Source organism: Balaenoptera physalus, assembly GCF_965194825.1.
Source record: "Balaenoptera physalus genome assembly, chromosome: 16".
In the NCBI taxonomy this organism is placed as follows: Eukaryota; Metazoa; Chordata; class Mammalia; order Artiodactyla; family Balaenopteridae; genus Balaenoptera; species Balaenoptera physalus.
The window spans coordinates 87,973,443-87,988,527 of NC_138898.1; the positions used below are offsets into that span (position 1 = coordinate 87,973,443).

The 15,085-nt window shown below is 46.1% G+C and overlaps 1 protein-coding gene across 2 annotated transcripts in view; it reads left to right on the plus strand.

Moving 5' to 3' along the window:
* Positions 1 to 5,747: 5,747 nt before the first annotated feature.
* The window catches only part of USP42 (ubiquitin specific peptidase 42), a 45,119-nt gene continuing 35,781 nt past the window's right edge, over positions 5,748 to 15,085 (plus strand). Inside the window, exons 1-2 of one of the 2 annotated variants that reach the window (XM_082429952.1) lie at positions 5,748 to 8,799; positions 13,002 to 13,251. In XM_082429952.1, the coding sequence (XP_082286078.1) occupies positions 13,011 to 13,251 (241 nt within the window). In that variant the 5' untranslated portion in view covers positions 5,748 to 8,799; positions 13,002 to 13,010. The remainder of the gene's footprint in view (positions 8,800 to 13,001; positions 13,252 to 15,085) is intronic. The other variant, XM_082429953.1, reaches the window with a different exon arrangement.

Genomic DNA, 15,085 nt, shown 5'->3' on the forward strand with positions numbered 1-15,085 from the left:
TTGTGTGTATTTTACCATACCCTTAAAAAAAGCAATGAAATGAGAATTCTTAAGTAGGTACTATAAATATTTTGATAGTCTTCGATGGAGACATCTCTAAGGGATTTCTGTGAAGTGACATTAAATATCATAGAAACTCAAGATAGGCTTAAATAGTTTTGGGGTTTCATATCTATAAATCTATATAGATATATAGATATGCAACTTGATTTTATCATTTGATAATATGCCTCATGGAACTTTTGCCCACTAGTAGGTATAGAATAGTTTCTTTCCTTTAACTGCTGATTAGTAGTCTACAGACCTTTATTATCCAATATGGTAGTCACTAGCCGTAAGTGGCTATTGAGCAACCAGAAATATGGCTAGTGCCACGTGTTTAAATGATAATATTTGGGGTACACTGGGTTAAATGAAATATATTATTAAACTTAATTTCACTTTTTAAAAAATAAATTTATTTATCTTTTGGCTGCGTTGGGTCTTCGTTGCTGTGCGTGGCCTTTCTCTAGTTGCGGCGAGCGGGGGCTGCTCTTCATTGTGGTACCTGGGCTTCCCACTGCGGTGGCTTCTCTTGTCGCGGAGCACGGGCTCTAGGTGCGCGGGCATCAGTAGTTGCGGCACACGGGCTCAGTAGTTGTGGCACACAGGCTCTAGAGTGCAGGCTCAGTACTTGTGGCTCACGGGCTTAGTTGCTCCGAGGCATGTGGGATCTTCCCGGACGAGGGATGGAACCCTTGTCCCCTGCATTGGCAGGCAGATTCTTAACCTCTGCGCCACCAGGGAAGTCCCTAATTTCACTTTTTAAAAAAAAACTCCTTAAAATGTGACTACAAACATTTTAAATTACACATGTGGCTGACATTATATTTTTATTGGACGGGGTTGCTATGGACTGCTCATTCAGGAACCATGAGAGTAGATTAGGGCCCAGAAGAAAATCAGGAATCCCAGAAAGTGTGGATCTGTACTTTATGCAACGTATGTTTACCCAGGCCCTCTGTCCTGATGTTCCAATTTTACAGTTTTTACCAGATTTCTCCATTCCCCTCATTGGACCTGTGTATATTTCTTTTTTTTCCTTTTGGCCGCGCCACACAGCACGTTCCCTGACCGGGGATCGAAATTGTGCCCCCTCCAGTGGAAGTGCAGAGTCCTAACCACTGGACTGCCAGGGAATTCCCTGGACCTGTGTATATTTCATAGTCTATTTTAGCCATTCTCCCATTTAAAGTTGTTTCTAATTTTTCAATATTATAAGCAATGCTACAGTGAATATACTCTAATCAGAATAACTTAGAGCTATGCTGTCCAATACAGTAACCACATGTGGACATTTTAATTCAAATTAGTTAAAATTAAATAAAATTAAAAACCTAGTTCCTCAGGCATACAAGCCACATTTCAAGTGCTCAGTAGCTATATGTGAGTAGAAGCTACTTTGTTAGCACAGAACCTTATCATCACTGCAGAAAGTTCTACCGAACCGTGCCAGCTGAGAGATTTAAGAACATGGATTCTGCCACTTACTAGTTTGTGCAGTCTTGAACGAGTCAGCCTTTCTTTGCCTCAGTCAACTCACCTATAAAATGGAAATGCTTATAGTACCTACATCAAGTGGTCGTTTCAACAATTAAATGAGTTAACTGGTGTAAATCTTTAGAAGTGATGTCTGGCACATAATCACTTCTGTTGAACTGTTAACAATTACTAGTATTATCATTTGTAAACTCTCTTGAGACTTGAGTCTACTGTCAGACGTTGATTGTCATTCTTCACCTAAGAGAAACTCTGAGCCTGGCGGTAGCCCCTTCCTTTGGCATCCTCCACTTTGTTCAGCTCCATGTTGAGACATTTTTCTAATAAAGTTGTAAATTGTTTCCTTCAAATGCGTATCAAGGTGAATTACACATTAAGTCCTCCTTTCCTCCCTTGATTTTCTCTACCTGTCTCTGTCTCTGAGTCTCTCCTATCTGAATCGGCCCAGTCCTCATGTCACTTTGCTCATTGCCACTCAACCCACAGGCTTCAATCTCTCTGTACTTTCTGCAGGGAAGCCCACTCTGAACTTCCCCCTCCTGTTTACCTGTACCCCACACCCCCCAACTATGTTATTTTTTCCCACGCTTCTCTTCTGGAAAATTGTCATTAATTGCTTAACTGTTTTTCTTAATAAATGTATTTATTTTAGGCTGCGTTGGGTCTTCGTTGCTGCGCGTGGGCTTTCTCTGTTTGCGGTGAGCCGGGGCTACTCTTCGTTGCAGTGCGCAGGCTTCTCATTGCGGTGGCTTCTCATTGCGGTGCCAGTAGTTGCAGCACATGGGCTTAGTAGTTGTGGCACGCAGGCTCAGTAGTTGTGGCACACAGGCTCTAGAGTGTAGGCTCCGTACTTGTGGATCACGGGCTTAGTTGCTCCGAGGCATGTGGGATCTTCCCAGACCAGGGCTTGAACCCATGTCCCCTGCATTGGTAGGTGGATTCTTAACCACTGTGCCACCAGGGAAGTCCCGCTTAACGGTTTTATATCAACATCCTGAAAGCTACCGAGGCAGGAACAGTTTGGACTAACATATCATTTCTCCTTCCCTGATTTCCAGAATAGATACCCATATATTTGGTTATCTAGGTGGATATTTGCTGAACGAATGCAAGTGTGAACTGTTTCAGGAGAAAGGAGCTATACACAGCTAAGGGTTGAGTGTGTGAACAAATGGCTTTATTGCCCAGATGAACATTCAAAACATTATAAAACAAAAACAAAACAAAACAAACAAAAAATAATAAAAAAGTTGTAAGGGCTTCCCTGGTGGCTCAGTGGTTAAGAATCCGCCTGCCCATGCAGGGGACATGGGTTCGATCCCTGGTCCGGGAAGATCCCACATGCTGAGGAGCAACTAAGACCATGTGCCACAACTACTGAGCCGGCGCTCTAGAGCCTGTGAGCCACAACTACTGAGCCTGCGTACCACAACTACTGAAGCCCGTACACCTAGAGCCCGTGCTCCACAACAAGAGAAGCCACCACAATGAGAAGCCCGTGCACCGCAACAAAGACCCAACACAGCCAAAAATAAATTTAATTAATTAATTAATTAAAAAATTGAAACATTGTAGATCAACTCTACTTCAGTTTAAAAAAAAAAGAAAAAATCAAATATATTCTTCCTTGAAAACTTTTGGGTTGTAAGGTCTTATGTTGGGGTGCTAATTATCCATTAGGATAAAGTTGGCTTTGATAACTTTGATTTCATGAGAGTCCAAAGCAAGACTCAAAGACCTGAACTAATAAATAGAAGCTGGAGCTGGAATTTACACCTGGTCCGTGTGTCTCCCAACAGGACTTCTGCTCTGGGTGTCTCCAAACAGCACTTCCTGGTGACGGCGTCTCAGGCCAGGCAGCATGGACAAGTCTATTGGTGGTGGTATCTGTGCACTCTGATAGTGAAAGGTAGGTACACTTTTTCTTTTTCTTTCCTTTCCTCTTCTTCGTGTGTGTGTGTGTGTGTGTGTGGCCAAATATGGTAGGTACTACTTTGGAATATGCTTTGTGACTAATCCATTTTTTGTGTGTTTATATCATTTCTTCTTTGTTCATACTGATTATGAGTGAAATCCATAAGAGATAAAGGACCTAGTTTATGTTGGCTCGGAGGAGTTCAGAGCAAGGATTGACTAAGATTCTAGGTACTCCTCCATGCCGTTGTGAGTGTAGAAGAGTGCCAAGGGATGGAGTGGGTTGTGGTGGGATTCAGCTGGTGCTAGATGAGCCCTTGTTGGTTAAGTTTACAGTGGTCCCTTGTCACCCTCCATGATCCATCCAGTTTTTGCAGGGGCCAGACTGGTTACTAAATAGGCCCATGATGGAGACCACTAGCCCTGCATCCTCTGCAACTCTGAGGGTGGCACTGTTCCCAGCCACTCCCCCCAAGAGTTGCTCTCTTGGCCAGAGAGGACAGTTTCGGGGGCTTCCACACAGCTTTTTCTGCTACAATAGCTCTTACTCTACAAGTCCAGGAACCAATGTGAGGGCTCTTGCAACCACTAAGTATGACCATTTGGATATTACATTTGGAAACCAGGGAAGTGACCACTGTAGCCTGAATGCACTCGCTGAGGGACTTGGGGTCAGGACCCAATATATTGCTTGACCCCATATATTCTTACTCCCTTAGCCAAAAAGGATCCCTGTGGGTGCTTTAAGTCCCCATCTGTCTGCATTAACTTGGTCTCTGTATCCAACAGCCTGGAAATACCTGAGTATTGCTCTTTGTAACCCAGTGTATGGCTCCCTGAGTAAATTAAATGGCCAGAGGTCTCTTTGGGAAGGATTTGGAGAATCACTGCTGTGTACATTTGCTGTGGACCTGGCTTCTCTTTTACTGAATGGGTGTTTTGGATCTGAGAACTGGCTCAGGTGGGGAAACTGGGAAGGAGATTGTGACTTTCCACTGGGTCACCTGACTTCAGTCTTCTGCAATCCAGATTTTATATATATATATATATATATACACATATATGTATTTGATTACATATATTATGCCTTTGTTGACCGCCCATCTATCTAGTCCCATGTCCTATCAGCCATCTCCATGGATCCCTGCAAGTCAGGTGCCCCTATCTGTCATTCTGACCCTGCTTCCCTCTACAGCAATCATGCCCACCATTGCTTCTAATGGGTAAGTGCTGCCACCCAGCCTCTGTCACTCCAGGATCCCATTACTAGAGAGCCCAGTTCTGTAACAGCATCCCCTATTGTCGGCCCTGGCCTACAGATCCCACTGGGTGTCACCGAGTTTCTCAGCAAAGCTGGTGGTGCCCCCACCTCTCATGGCCTTGGTAAACAGAGTGTCCTCCGGGTCTTCTTATGGAATATATTCTGCTAGGAGCATCCGTTCTAACAGGTTCACTTCCCTGAGCCTGTTGATCTCTTCCTTCATCTACCATGGAAGTCATATTATCTTGACTTCACTTAATGTGTCTCACTTCTCTTGCCAAGTACTATCCATATGGTGTATCAGAAGCAGTCCACTCAGGGCCCTTAACAAAGTGTTAGACCTATATTATGGGAGAGTGAGCCCATATCTACAAACCCTTCCTTATTCCCACTCCCACCCCTTGATCTAGCCCATTTGGGATCCATTTTGAGGCTTATTTAAAGTTCCTGCTAGTATATATTAGCATGGTCCCGCAAGCTCATTCCATTCCTCCCTTAGGAAGCCTACAACACTTCCCCAGGTAGGCCATACTGAGGCCTAATTTTATTTTATTTTAAAAATTTATTTATTTATTTAGGCTGTGCCGCATGGCATGTAGGATCTTAGTTCCCCAACCAGGGATCGAACCCGCTCCCCCTGCGTTGGAAGCTTAGAGTCTTAACTACTGGACTACCAGGGAAGTCCCTGAGGCCTAATTTTAGTGAATGGTCTAGCGGCCAGAGGGGGCTATGGGGCAGATCCTGGAAGACGCATTGTCTTGTAGGGTACCTGCCTCATTTGAAGCTTCTGCATAGTCTTCAGATTGGGGGGTGGGAGTTGGCCACTTCTACAGGCCCCAAAGGTTCAGAGGAGTCTGAAATTCTACCACTGTTTGGTTCTCATCCCTAGTCTCATCCCTAGTCTTGGAGTCCCACCTCTTCCTAATCAGAGCCCAGACTATGGTGTTGGGGATTAACCATGGCTGAGTTGACCATTTCTAAAGATCAGCTCATTTTAAGTGAACCTGAGCCTGGTCCTCAGAATGAATGCTCTGCTGTCTGACTGCAGACTCCTAAGCAGGCCCACTGGCTTTGCTGTATATTCATGACGGATTGACCAGAGGCAGCCATTTTCCCTCTTTCAAGCATCAGTGGCCACCTAATTTCAGTTTAGAAAATTACTATTTCCCCCACGTCCTCAATCACCAGAGAGATTGAATAAGCCAATGCATCCCCATCTACCTCTCTCTCACCCAGCTCCCCCAAGGTGAGGGTCATCACACAGCTGCCGGCATCCCAGCTACCACTTGAAATCCTATCCTTAGACTCTGCTTCTTAGGACCATTCCTGGTACTGACTCTCTAAGCTGGACCACCGAGAAGCAGGGCTTGAGACTGAATTCAGATGCATAGGATACATCGAGGGAGTGTTAAAGGGAATGAAGGGAGGCAGAGGGCAGGGAAGAGTTAGGCAAGGATGTAGTCTCAGTAGGAGATGAGCTTCCTTCTGATTCCATGGGCTCTGGAATGTAAACCGCATGGCAAGGCTGGTCACTAATTGAGGCAAAGTCTTTCTGAACCCCTGCGTTGGTGAGCCATTGGTGTAGACTGAAAGGGGGGAGGGTAGGTGGGCTTAACCTCCCCAGAAGGCAGCTCCCCATCAGCCAAGAACAGCTGTCAGAAGGGGGCGGCTGTGGGTTATTAGCGACTAACATATGTAACAGCTGGGAGGGGAATTCGTGAATCAGCCAGCAAAGCGGATCTAGATGGGGCATTAACAGAGCCCCCCACAGGCGCCCTCAGTATCTGGAGGTCCTTGAAAAATCTAATTTATTCCTCTTTGACACCTTTTGCTCTTTGATCATGTGATCACCCGGATTGGGAGGTGGCGCACTTGGTGTCAGTTTACCTCTCGCCTGAAGACAGTTTTGGTCAAGGCAACTGGCTAAGTAATTTGTGTAGGTCCCACAGCTTGTAAGAACAGAGGCAGAGTGAAATCTTCTCCTAACAGCATTCACTTTGGATTAAGCTCTGGTCTGGAGGAAAACAAATTTCTGGGGCAAAAGCCAAAGACCCAGCTGTTTGAAGGCAGGGACTTCCTAATGTCCTTTGTTAACTACTCTATTTATGTCATGAGTTTGCACTAAAGTGGCACCAAAATTCTTTAGAGGAAAAGGGCCTCTATGTTTGCTTTCAAGGCACGGAGGAAGGAGCAGAGGACTGTGTAACAACCCCTCCCCTCCAAAAAAATTCTGTTCTGGAGAGAATGCCAAGGGATGATTTTTTTTTTAAATCTCTTTTCCTACTCTACTGTATTAAGACGTTGACTGCAGGGGCAGTTTGTCAATAGGATGTGAAATGGAAACTGACATTAGAAGTCAAACTTCTCATGTTACTTCCAAAGGAAGCATTTTGAAATAACCACAAAGCTCAGGTGACTATTAGGCATTTGACTCTTTAATTCCTTCTTATTCTGTATTTAATCACCTGAAAGTCATTTGGTAAAGGCAAGCAAATTACTGGATCCATTCCTATGGCTATTCTGTTCTTCCAAGTCTCTTATTAGTGTTGCCAGGACGGTGCAGGTGAGATTTCATAACCATTCTTCATCAGGAAGTAAATTGTGGTGTTAATCCCAAAAGTGGGTACTGAATTTTGGAGGTTTGGAATTCACCTTTTCCTTTTTTGTTTTCTCAGACAACTTCAGTGTTCTGCTCCAAACATACAACTGCTATTTTTATCACTTCAGTGATTTCTTTCCATAATAGTGAAATTAGCACTACTTTAAAAGACATAGGCGGAGCAATAAGATTCTCATGGCGGCTTCATGGAAGAAGAGACACAGGCAGGATTTCTATAAGCAGAAGGAGTGGGGTGTTTGTAGGAAAAAGGAGGTTATGTCTGGGACACAAAAGAGGAGAGGGAACTGTAGGCTTTCAATGCCAGGTAAAGGAGTTGAGACTTTTCCGTGGGCAAAGAAAGTAGCTAAAGGCTCTTAGGAGGGGACCAACATCTGATCTGTGTCTTTGAAAGATCATCCTGGCCACAGTGTGGAAGTTGAAAGAGAGTGGAGTGACTGTTAGGAGATTGTGGGCAGGCGAGGGGCGAGATTAGGAAGGTTGCCCCGGGAGGGTGGGGATTACAGCCCGTGGGTAGGTCGGGTGGGTGTGACCTGGTGTAAGGGGTTAGGTCAGGAAAGGAGAAAAGAGACAGAGGGAGGACTCAGGTTAGTGCGGGAGAGTGCCACGTCCCTAATCAGAGCAGGGAACCCCACAGAGAGGAGCAGGGTCGTGGTGGAGGGGAGATGCCACGATCAATCAATTCGTTCTCTGCTCGACCTCGCGGTGGAGACATCCAATAAGCGGCTGGAAGTATGGATCTGGCCCTCTGGAGCAAGAGCTGGTCTAGCTGCCCTCCAAGAATGCGCAACGCTCGGATCTGAGATGAGATCGTGACGGGATAGGTGGAGGTCTGCCTTTTCTGGAGCCGGGTTTAAAATTCTCCGCTTCCAGTAACAGTTGGCGAAGTCTGATGGCGCGCTGGAGCACCGCTGGGTCCGGCGTTCTTCAATGCCGGGTCTCTAGGCCGAGGGGCATCTCCTGGAGCCGTGTCCATTAAGGGGGAACCAGGTGTCCCGCGTGCGCCGTGCACACGCCGGGGGCTGTCTCGGCCCTCCCTTCGCGGCAGTCGAGGGCCGCGCGATCGGCTCCAGCCGGCCGCTGGGGAAAGACCTCACCCGCCCGCGCCGTACGGCTCGGCTCCACCAATCAGCGCGCTCCTTCCGCGGCCGACCGGCGCTCCAGTGACGCGCGGGCCAGCCTGCGCCCGCGGCGCTTTGGCGATGGCCCCTCCCGCGCTAGCCCGGCCAGTTAGCTGCGCGCTGCGCCTCCTGTGCGACGGCCCCTGGGCGGCGGCGCGTGCGGGCGCGGCCTTGGCGCGCCCCCTGGCGGCCCGGCGGGGCGCTGCGGGCGCGGCGCTGACCCGGAGGCGGCGGCGGCGGTGCCCGGATGGAGGCACGTCATTGTCCCCCGCCGGGCGGCTGGGCTGTGTGCGGCGGCGGCGGCGGCGGCGGCCGAGGGGGATGGAGCGAGCGCCGAGCCGGGTCAGGTAAGCTCCCGCCTCCTTCCTGCCCGCCGCTGGCCGGCGTGGGGCCCGCGGAGCGCCCCGCTCGCCTCGGCCGCAGCTGGCCTGGCCGCCCCTCTGCCGGCGCGGCCCGCCGGGGGCTGGCGCGGCCCCTCGCCCGCCGCCCCCTCCGCAGCGGCGGGCCGCCCGGGACCCCGCCACGCCGGTAGCAGTGCCGCCACCGCCGGCCGGGCCAGGCCGCTGGGGAGGGGGCGGTGGCCGCGACGGCCGCGGCGGCCGGGCTCCCAGAGCCCCGGGCTGCGCGGGGAGGCCGGACCCCCCTGGTTGCCATGGACACTGCTCTCCCACCCCCACCCGGCCCAGCCCGCCCCCCTCGGCCCGGGGGCTGGGCCCGGCTGGCGGCTCCGGGGCGGCCAGGCCCGCATGGGTCTGCCCGGGGTGGGCGTGTGCCGGCCGCCGACCGCTGAGCCGCCCGGAGTCCCCGGGCCGCCTGCCGCCCCCCGCGTGGCTGCCACCTCCCGCCCCCGAGCGCTTCTCGGAGCCCCGGGCTCGCCTCCCCACCCCCACTGCGCCCCCCAAAGAGACAAACTTTCCCACCCGGGCGTCCCGCCGGCCCGCCCGCCGCGCCGGTCCGTCCTCGCGGGGCCGTCCACCTGGCTAGTCCACCGGGTGTCCGAGTTCCCCACGCCTGCCGCCGGGCGGAGCGGGCACCCTCGGGAGGAGAGGAGGGGCCGGCCGGCCCGGCGTCGCGTCCCCCAAAGCGCGTGTGCCCTGGTCCTGTTCTTTATCTTCGGGGCAGGAAGACCCAACTTACCTGGGGCGGGGGCGGTGGGGGGGGGGGAGAGGGCGGTCAGTTTCAGATGTTTGAGAGGAAGATTTGATGGGACAGAAGTTTTACCATCTAGGACTTTAACCTCGCTATAATGAATGCAATTGAGATTACTTTTGTGGAATAGCTCTTTTATAATTACGGGAGGCCTTAGGGCTTACTTGTTAATGGGAAAACACGTTGGTTATTTAAAGTAAATACACTCAAATAACAGTAAAACTTGTTGAAAAACTAGTTAGCCTCTAAAACAGCAGTATTTTAGTTTCTCATACGTTTTAGTGGAGTCTCAAATTTTAACTTGTGCATTTGAAACATAATTCTCCTCTTCTGACTGTATTATTCATTCAAAGTGCATCGGTGTTGTGAATAATCGGTTTCACTCATTTGTATTTAGGGTCAGTTTCACTTTCTTTTCTGTATCATTGAATTAAGTCTACAGAGTTTTTTTTGTAAAAGTTTAAAGCGAATTGATTTGTTTACTTACAAATAAGTAAAATCCAGGTTGTCTTTTTAAAGCTTGTGAGTTTTCAAATGGAAATGCAACAAGAATGTGGATTACATTGTTTATTAAGAAGCACAGGTATAACAGTTTGTTTTTGCATGTATTGATATTTTTACCACAATGTATGTGGAGTGCCATAATGTTCAAATAGCCATATGCTTATTCTTTTAAAAATGAAAAAGAATAATGTATTCTAGCATTTGGTCACCACAAGGGAGAAATACCATATAAGGGACAGCATTTTAAGACTTTCAAGTAAAACATTGTACTTACAGCAGGTACACTTAATGGAAACAATTGAGAAGTCACTTTGTCTCATTCCTCCACACACATCCAACCTTGATTTTTGTACTCAGTTTTTTTCAAACATGCTTTTGTAACTTTTTGTTTGTCTATCATCAGGAGGTGTTGAGAGAAATTTAAACTTTTCATTGAAGTAGTTGCTTAAAAGTCCTGAGATTTATTTCAGTAATGTTTAGAAGCTTTACTGAGAGTAAAGAACATGTGACATCTGAATCCTGAGCCCTACGCAACATTGTTTGGCTTCCAGAAAGGTTTTCTCCATAGCAGATGGAGTTTAGTTTAATACCTGATGGTTTCAGGGTAAGAAGTCATTGGCTGAATATACATCTGAAGGAGAATGGATGTTTTTGGTTTTACCAAATTATAATGCTATATGGTTATCAATGACTGCGTTGTACGTTTTCCTTGTTTTTTTTTTTTCTTAATTTAAGAGTTGTGTGACCACACCCCCCCCCCCCACGCCGCCGCGACCCCCCAAAGGCAACTGGAGCAAGTAAAATGGTTTTATTTGGTCATTTGTTAATGATTGTCCTGAAGGGATGTTTATCCCAGAAAATCAAGGTTTTTGCTATTTAAATTACTGTAAATAAGGCTGGCTTAACCTTCACTGTTTGGCTTTCTTTTTCCTTTTCCTCCTTCTCTACTTCTTTTTCCCTTGTTGTCTTACTCTTGCCTCCACACTGTTTTGTAATTTCTTTTGACTGTCAGATGAGGAAAGTATAAACTTTATTTGGATAATATGGCTCAGGCTTTCTTCCTGAATAAAGGTCCTGTGTTTTACCTAGATTGACTTAAAATTTCAGTTCAGTTTTTCTTTTCGTTAAGATCCAATTAACATCTTCTTCTCTATTTCTACGTAAGATTCCAAAAATATTTAAGTTTGTACTTTTTTGGGGGGTGATAATCTTAATTTAAATCTTTAATTTAAAATCACAACAAAATTGAGGCTTTTAAAAAAACCTTATTGTGAGTAGACAGTGCATCATAACATTTGTTGAAGTGTCACATACATGGGTAATTATTTTACTGTGTTGAATATTTTTTAAAACAAGTTTTAAAGGCTATTCCTACTTCAGAATTTTTAAGGATTAAATGAGATACTTTATATAAAACAGTCAGCGAAAATTGGTGCTAGGAGCAAACACTGGTTACGTCCTGTCTTCACAACTCATTCATTTGTTCAACACGTGTGTGGCGAGCTTTCCTTGTGCCAGGTCAGGGCATGTAAACAAGAACATGATGGAGAGCCACAGGCAGGACGGCTGTGGAGTCCATGCCCGGGCGCTACGGTGGAACTCAGCCTGAGGGTGCCCAGGGCGCCCCAGAGCTTCCAGGAGGGGTTCTCAGACTGTCTTGGGGGAGGGGACTATCAAGGAAAGTGTCCCAGAGAAAATGAATTCTAAACGGAGAAGGTGGGTGGGTGTTCACTGGCTGGAGGTGGAAGGGTGGAGGAGGTTTGGGGAAAGAAGAACAGCATGTGCAGAGCCCGGAGAGAGAAGGCGGGACAGGACCACGGGGCGCGGAGAGGCTCCTAGGGCGGACGGGCAGTGTCCAGAGTCCAGGTGTCGGGATGCTGGGCCGGAGGCAGTCGGGGCACGCCTGGAAGATCATCTGCAGAGCAGTGGCCTGCCAGATTTGGTTGCTGCTGGGCAATATGGGAAACATTCCTGAAGTGCTGTGTTGTGGAGTTTGGTAGAGCCCGAAGGGACCCCAGCCGGGAACTTTGGGCTTGAGACCTTTTCCCAGTTGTGACTAGTTTGGGTAATAGTTGCTCCATTTCGTAGACCCAGTGGATTCTGTCCAGTCTCTTGTAGGTCATTATGAAAATTAAGTAAGTTAGTGTGTGTTCAGTGAGTAACGCAATGCCTAGCACATAGAAAGTGCTCAGTTAGTGGTGGCCCTAAGATTTTAATAGGGTTCAGAGAGAAAATTATCATTAAGTACTTTTATAACATGTATTTGTGTTCCAGTTTGATGTCAGTAATGCCTTATGGACTTCATTTTAAAAAATCATATGTGCGAAATAAATGAGCCTCTTCAAAATGTGTTTCAAAAGGGAGACTTCCTATATTTAAAAAAAAAGTAATATATTTCAAACAGTGTCATTTTGGACTTTAAGCTTCAAATTAAAGCTAGATTTTCTCTTCATGTAGTTGAGACTTTTCCTTGAGGAATTATATATGAATTGAAAATTGAGCCAAATGTGTTAGTGCATTTCACATTCTAGGTTTAAGCAAGGGAGAGAAAAAATATAGGTTCTTGGTGAATGTATAGAGTTGGAAATTGAGGTACCTGATTATAAAACGAAATATCAGATTTTCAGAGGGCATGAAATAGAATGACAAGATCTAATCAAATACTTCATTGAAGATTTTATAATTAAAAATTGTTGGCATGTTCAGATTAGCACAACAGTAAATATCCCAAGGAAATTATTACAAAGTTAAAAAATAGTGTTGCTTTTGTATTGGGGTGATTTGTTGGAAAATTAGCCTAGCCGTTTTTAATTGTTTTCAAAGATCTAATGGTAGAAAAAGTAGATTACTTTTCTTACCTTATGAAACAAATGTATGCTTTTCTCATCTTTTACAGAGGTGAACAATGACCATAGTTGACAAAGCTTCTGAATCTTCAGACCCATCAACCTATCAGAACCAGCCTGGCAGTTCTGAGGCAGTCTCACCTGGAGACATGGATGCAGGTTCTGCCAGCTGGGGTGCTGTGTCTTCGTTAAATGATGTTTCAAATCACACGCTTTCTTTAGGACCAGTACCTGGTGCTGTAGTTTATTCAAGTTCATCTGTACCTGAAAAATCAAAACTATCACCACAAAAGGATCAAGGTACTACTTTCTAAAAGAATCACTACACGAAACTCCTGTATAAATGCTGTCAGTGGGTTGGTGGTTTCAGAGAGGGGCTTATTTTGCAAGACACACTGCCACCTGAATGGCCAGCAGAGTAGCATTATTTGACAGGCTTCATTTTCCTCTGCTGCTTGTTCATGATTAACATATGTATCATAACAAGGTAAGATTATTTTTAGTTACTATGAATTTATTTGTAGTTGAATTCCTAATTTTTTGAAGGATAAACTTTGTCTTGGTGAGAATTGAGATGGGCAAACATTTCATTAACTTGTCAATTAACTATAGTGCCCTAAGTAAATGTCTGCCTTTTAAAATTTTAAAGATTTTTTTTTAAGATGTTTTTAAAAATGGTTGCCTTTTGACAAATGAGCTCCACCCAACTTTGTTTTTGTTTTTTGTTTGTTTAGTTTTTGCCAGTTAAAATCGTCTGTAGAAAGAAAGCTCTTTGAAAGCGAGCAGATCATGTAAATGTTACATTATGTATAAAGCCAGGTTAATGTGGTTATATTTGTTAAAACCCATCCTGATAAGTAAGACATTGACACTTTAGTTGGTACTCCTGAGACTTTCGGATTTGGAAGCTTTGAAACCTTAAGAGATCAGTTCCTACTCAGAACATTGTTTGGTTTAGAATAATTTGGCTCTCACGTTGTTTTGAGTCTTCCTAGTGCGTGTGATATTGTGATGTGGAGGTGGGTGGTATGATTTGCCGAAGGTGTTTTGGGTGAGGGGATACTTACATCACAAATCAAACAACGTAACTGAATGTTATACAGAGAGGTTTAAAGACCTTTATAAGCAGGGCATTCCCACAGGACATCCTCTCGCAGACTCCAGCCTCCTGTCACCTTGCTGGGGCTCCTCTCTCTTCCTCAAGATTTAGTTTGTATCACCCCACCTGGCCCTTTTGGGGGCCTTGTCACGCTCTTTGAACATCCCTTTCTCCTTTCCTGATTTTGCTCTCCCTTCTTCACGAAGCTGAAGCCTGCCTGTTTGCATGCTTAAACACTCAGTATTGCTGTTAAAAGAGAGAACCATCTATTGGGCATCTCAGTCTTTGGTAGTACTGAGGAACTGGCGAACTTTTGAAAAAACAGTCTTGCTATGGATGATTTTTGACCTTTCGTAAATAACAAGTTTTTGAGCCTCACCTGAGTATCATTAGCAATCTGTTTCTAAGTTTTAAAAATAGATAAGAAATTTTTAGGCCATGTAGACTATACTTATGAGTATGTATAGTGATGCCTAACAGCCTGTTTCCCTGCTGGTAAATTTGGGATGACATCACTACCAACCTTTGGAACTGAGAGTATCTGACAGCTAGTGAGGACTGAGTAGGTGAGATGATGGTGAGGATGCCGTGCTGGTGGGGGTACAGAATACGAGCATCCGAAGCAAATATTACAGGGAATCCACTTTCCTGCACTTTTATTGTGTTGTAGTTTATTTATTTTTAAAACTATTTTAATGAAAAATTTTAAGTAGGTGCAGAAGAGAGAATAATTGTAATGAAGTCTCAGCCCCTCAGCCAGCTTTTTTTTTTTAAATTAATTAATTAATTAATTTATTTATTTTTGGGCTGTGTTGGGTCTTCGTTTCTGTGCGAGGGCTTTCTCTAGTTGCGGCGAGCGGGGGCCACTCTTCATCGTGGTGCACGGGCCTCTCACTGTCGCGGCTTCTCTTGTCGCGGAGCACAGGCTCCAGACGCGCAGGCTCAGTAGTTGTGGCTCACGGGCTCAGTTGCTCTGCGGCATGTGGGATCTTCCCAGACCAGGGCTCAAACCCGTGTCCCCTGCATTGGCAGGCA